The sequence below is a fragment of the Atta cephalotes genome, assembly GCF_000143395.1.
Source record: "Atta cephalotes unplaced genomic scaffold scaffold00071, whole genome shotgun sequence".
Lineage (NCBI taxonomy): Eukaryota > Metazoa > Arthropoda > Insecta > Hymenoptera > Formicidae > Atta > Atta cephalotes.
The window spans coordinates 705,671-711,397 of record NW_012130135.1 but is presented as its reverse complement, the minus strand read 5'-3'; the positions used below and the strand labels follow the sequence as shown (position 1 = coordinate 711,397).

At 29.4% G+C, this 5,727-nt stretch overlaps 1 protein-coding gene across 1 annotated transcript in view; it reads right to left on the bottom strand.

The window, feature by feature from the left end:
- Positions 1-1,314: 1,314 nt before the first annotated feature.
- The window catches only part of LOC105624040 (ATP-binding cassette sub-family B member 7, mitochondrial), a 7,001-nt gene continuing 2,588 nt past the window's right edge, over positions 1,315-5,727 (bottom strand). The window contains exons 2-11 of the mRNA XM_012205404.1: positions 4,560-4,811; positions 4,291-4,498; positions 3,935-4,101; positions 3,540-3,818; positions 3,303-3,477; positions 3,055-3,212; positions 2,797-2,960; positions 2,548-2,677; positions 2,153-2,428; positions 1,315-1,800 (exon numbers count right to left, since the gene is read on the bottom strand). Coding sequence (XP_012060794.1) covers positions 1,549-1,800; positions 2,153-2,428; positions 2,548-2,677; positions 2,797-2,960; positions 3,055-3,212; positions 3,303-3,477; positions 3,540-3,818; positions 3,935-4,101; positions 4,291-4,498; positions 4,560-4,811 — 2,061 coding nt within the window. The 3' untranslated portion in view covers positions 1,315-1,548. The remainder of the gene's footprint in view (positions 1,801-2,152; positions 2,429-2,547; positions 2,678-2,796; positions 2,961-3,054; positions 3,213-3,302; positions 3,478-3,539; positions 3,819-3,934; positions 4,102-4,290; positions 4,499-4,559; positions 4,812-5,727) is intronic.

The window sequence follows — 5,727 nt, the reverse complement described above, 5'->3', positions numbered from 1 at the left end:
ACTCGCATTGTAATTGCATACAATCCATCTTTATAGACAAATTGTCGAAGAGTTGTCAAACACTCATTGTAGGCTAGTCAGCGACCATAATTGTTTCAAATGGTTGTCAAGGCAACATCTGTGAAAGTATTAGTAATCAATGCTTTTTCAAAATCCTTTTCTAAAATGAAATAAATTTAAGGCTCTTGAATACTTAACTCAGTTATATTGAATCGTGACATCATAAGCGAAAAATGATCCGATACATTAATTTTTCTTGCATGCTATATATAAAGAGAATTTAGATGAAACAAAATATTGAAATCGTTTTAAGCTTTGTAAATTTGTTAAAATAGGGCAATAGAAGTCAGGCGCAGTAATTGTTGCGCAAAATGTGAATATGACATAAAACTTATTATTAGATAACCTGCTAGCGGATTTCCAAGAATTTTGTGTTATATCCACATTGTTTTGTGCAACAATTACCCTGACTCCTATTGCCATATTTTATCTAATTTCTTTGTGATTAGTAAGGAATCTTTGCGAATCAACATATATTAAGCTTTGTAAAAATGTATTCTATTTTCTTTGATAGTTAGTAAATATATAGTAAAAGGCACGTGAAAATAGATTATACATGCTTATTGAGTAAAAACTAATAGACGCAATTTACATTTTTTACTATTTATTGATTGTCGGGGAAGATAAGGATAGTTTCAGTCCATTTTTTACAAGTGTTTTAAAGTAATCTCAATATTTTGTTTCATCCAGATTTTTTTTATTTACAAATGGCATGCAAGAAAAATCAACGTGTCATTTTTCGTTTATGACGTCACAATTCAATATGGCTGAGGTGACTGCTCAGGAGGCTTGACTGAAACATCTTATGCCCATTTCCACCAATATAGATTAATTTTAATCTCAATTCAACTTATTCTTCGTCTTTTTCTAGTTCTAAAAATTGGAAAAAATGATGAGTAAGTTGAACCGAGATTAAAGTTATTCCACATTAGTGGAAATGAGCATTAATCTTTTATTTACTGTTTATTGATCAAATTAAATTCATAATAAATCAAAAATTTAATTTTTTAATTTAATTGAAAATTGTGCATGTATTGATTTCTTTATTCTGCTTGTCACATGATTTTATGTTTAATTTTTATTGCATATTGTACATAAGAATGTATTATTTCATATTATTACAAGTTTCAAATCAAAGTGTAATTATATACATATAATTATATAATAATAGAGAGAGAGAGAGAGAGAGAGAGAGAGAAAGAAATACTTATTCAGATATATGTACATAATAGAAGGCTTGTAATAAGATTACGAGCGTAACATTTGTTTATTTAATATTAATATGTACACTGACTTTGTAACAAATATTGTCACTTATCTTTAATACTTACATTTGTATGTACAACATATAAATGTAATATATATTTTATTATTTGTGAAATTATTTTTGTATCTCACATAATTTATTAAAGCCTAACTATAAGACAACATTTGAGGTAATTACTTGAAAAGGCTAAAACTTTCATTCAGTATATGTTTACACTATCTTTAATTAAACTGTTCAGCTTGATTTTTCTCTTTTTGTTCTTGTGATTTTTTCATGCCTAAATATTGAGTTTCCCACAATTTACTGTACAAAGAATTTGGTATAGATAACAATGACTCATGTGTTCCTCTTTCAACTAAATTACCCTGATCTAATACAAGTATATCATCAGCATCCATAACTGTCAATAAACGATGTGCGATCACAATTGATGTCCGTTTTTCGGTTGCATTACGCAGGGCATCAAGTATGTTCTGTAAAGAAATTATTTATATTAAAAAATTATTTATATTAAAGGAATGTAGGAGAGATATTTAAATAATATGACTATGTACAGGGATTGTATATGATTTTTTTGTATAAAGCAATCGATTTGATTATTATATAATGTGTTCAGTACAAAAGGAAACAATATAGTGAAACAATTATTTTATGGGTGGAGACATTGGAGACATTTTAAGGTCAACATCATTTGATGAATTCAACACACTGTTGTTCAAACTACTACTTTTTCATATATCTTCAAATTTCACTAATAATTAAATCGATAATTAAATCGGTAATTTATACGAATCATTCTGTAAATATAGCATTTCTAAAACTTGCATGTTCTGTAATGGAATCCAAAGAAGAAGTAGCTTCATCGAAAATCAATATAGGACTATCTTTCAAAATTGCTCTGGCAATTGCAACTCTTTGTTTTTCTCCGCCACTTAATTTCAAACCACGTTCTCCCACGGGTGTGTCATATCCTTGTGGCCATTTTAGTATCGAGTCATGTAGATTTGCCATTTTCGCAGCTTCAAAAACTTCATCGCGCGATTTTTTCAAATTACCATAGTGTAAATTATAAAATATACTTTCATGAAAGAGTACCGTATCCTACAATTTTGTTTTTGTTATAAATGATATATTGTATTATAAAAATGCTGTAGTATATACTGCTGTAGTGTACATAAAATAATTGGCTTTAAAAGAAAAGAATGAAACATTGATTTCACCTGTGGTACAATTGAAATACATTGTCTGAGGTCGTCTAAATCAACATCTCGAATGTTATGACCATTAATATAAATATTGCCATTATCTGGTTCAAAAAATCTATACAGTAGTCTCACAATTGTAGTTTTTCTAGAAAAATAAAAGGCAATTACTGATGGATTGTTAGTGAATTTATGATGAGTAATCAAAAAAAAAAAATGAGTAATTTATGTGTTAAAAAATTTATATAGATATACCTAATACCTTACCCACAACCAGATCCTCCAACAATAGCAATCTTCTTGCCACTCGGTATAGTGAATGATACATTTTTAAAAATAGGTTTTCCTTGAACATATTGGAAGTTTACGTTTCTAAATTGAATTTCCGATGAATCTGACGTCACATAAAATCTCAGTGCATTTTCTTTTGACTATTAATAAAGATCCGAAAAACAATTTAATTATTTGCAAATAGAAATAGATTGCCACATAGATAGATTGCTACATAGATATCAATAATCTTACTTTAATTGCAGTATCAGTTGTCATGAGAGTAAACATAGTTTGCATGTCAATAAAAGCTTGTCTTACTTCTCGATAAACAGAGCCTAAGAAGCCTAAAGGAACCGAGAGTTGAAACAACAAGGCATTCACCATCACTAAATCACCGACAGTCATAGTGCCTATATACAAAAGAAATAAAGAGGGCATTAATTTTTGTTTATAAAAGTACTATATAATTTAATAATAAATTAGACTACAAATATAATTACCATTTACGATATTTTGTGCCGCCAATACCATGATGAGGCTTAGCGCACCGCTGAAAATGGCGTTCTGCCCGAAGTTCAACATCGCTAAGCTCGTGCTAGTCTTGAGGGATGACGTTTCGTATTTTTTCAAAGATTGATCGTATCTTTCCGCTTCGAACTTCTCGTTGTTAAAATACTGAAGCAAGCGAGCATATGTATTTTTAAAAATCTATTTAAAAACAAGTACATTTTACTGACCTTTACGGTTTCATAATTAATGAGTGAATCTATCGCTTTATTGCCCGCTTCGTTTTCCGCTTGATTCATACGTATTCTGAATTTGGTACGCCACTGTGTAACAATTAACGTGAACATAGTATAAACGCTCACACAACCCAACGCTACAGCCGAGTATTCTAGTCCACATTTTATCCCCAATATCGCACTAACTAACGCTAGTTCGAATGCTGTAGGTACAACGTTAAATACCATGGCGTTTAAAACGAAATTAATACCACGGCTGCCACGATCGATTGTCTGAAAAAGATATAGAGAAAAAGATATAAAGAATATTTTTTAAGATATAGCATATAGCTTTTTAAATACTTTTGACATGAAAATAATAAAAGAAGTTGCTAAATTTCATATATTACCTTCGATAAAGCGCCGGTCTGTCTACTCAAATGAAAAGCCATATCGAGATTGTGCAAATGAACAAAAACGTTTTTTGCTATTTTACGAATAGAGTGCTGTGCGACTTTTGCAAAAACCGCATTTCTAAGTTCGCTAAAACCAGCTGCTCCAGCTCGTGCTATTCCATCTACAAAGAATATTCTGGAATTATTTAAAATCCTATATATATATATATATATATATATGTATACATATATACACACACACACACATATATATATATATATATATATATATATATATGTATACATATATACATATATCATAAGAATTCTCTTACTAAAATATTAAGATATTCTAAAATAAGTATCCTTACATCCTACAAGTAGCGACGTTGCCATTGTCGCGACTGTTGCAGGTGCACTTGTTAAATTCATCACAGCACTGCCAGACATTGCTGCGGTGTGGGCATTTAAAATATCTATCGCATATTTAAAAATAAATGGTACAAGAACATTTAAGACTTTAGCTCCTACAAGTAAACCTACTGCTATTTTTACTCTTTTCCGTATTTCTGGATCATCCTATAAAAATAGAATACATAATGTTGTATATATTGTTTTAAATTAATATAATATTACTTACTTCTGGCCAAATGTATCTAAGCATGGCCTTTAACATGTCCATACTGGTGAGTGACGATTTATCGTGTAAGTCAATAGCATCCCTGCTCAAGCTAGAAATACCAGGATGGAAGCAATTTCTTTTTTGTTGGCCGGGCTTTGCTCCGGTTAATCCAGTAACAACCGATACTAATTTTATTGGCGGCACCACAGATTTAGATTGCGGCACACTCTTCTTCTTCTGAGCACGGTCGATTACATTGCCGCTGCAACACTATAATATTTAATTTTTATATAAAATCAACGTATGCCAATCATGATAATTATAAATTTATAAACATGTAATAAATGTATTCACATATGTTTCATGACTATTTAAAATTTCCAAAGAATAATCGAATCAAACAAGTAAAACCTGATCACTTGTTATCTTCGTTTTAGATAACAAATTGTATATATAGCATAATAAATTGATGATTTATATAAAAAAAATTTACGTTTTGAGAAATATTTAGTATTTCTAACAAATTACAAGATGTTTCAGAAATAGTTAATCAAACTTTAAGAGAACATATTCCACTCATTGTAAGGATAAAAAAAAATCATATAAACATAGATTCGGAAATGCTTCCTTTCCAAGTTACAAACGTTTTTTTATCTTATATTTATATTTTATTTTATATTTATGTGTATATTTTATTTCATACTTATATCTATTTTTTATTTTATCTATTTTTTATTTTATCTATTTTTTACTTATAGCTATATTTTTACAGAAATTGCTGGAAATGATTTTTTTCCGCATGCTTCGCATCGACATCGCATGGATTGTTGAAGACGTTTAAAAATTTTTTACTCTCTTTTTATTTATTTATTATTTCGTATTTTTTCACACGCAGCGATAATATGATTTTAGATTCGCCAATTCGATGTTAGAATAAGTTACCATATTGATGAATACTATCTTCACTCTTAAATGCTTAAAAACTGATTCTAATTCCATACAGACCTATCTAATGACTCTTTGTTTACTTTAGAAGGTGAATAGAAGTAAAATTCAAACGTCGAAGCGAGACGTGCCGTCCGATGTCCATCATATAATAAATACGTATAATTTAAATAAGAAATATTTAACTTGGAAAGAAAGCGTTTTCGAATCCATGTTTAATGTGACTTTTTTTCATTCTTAC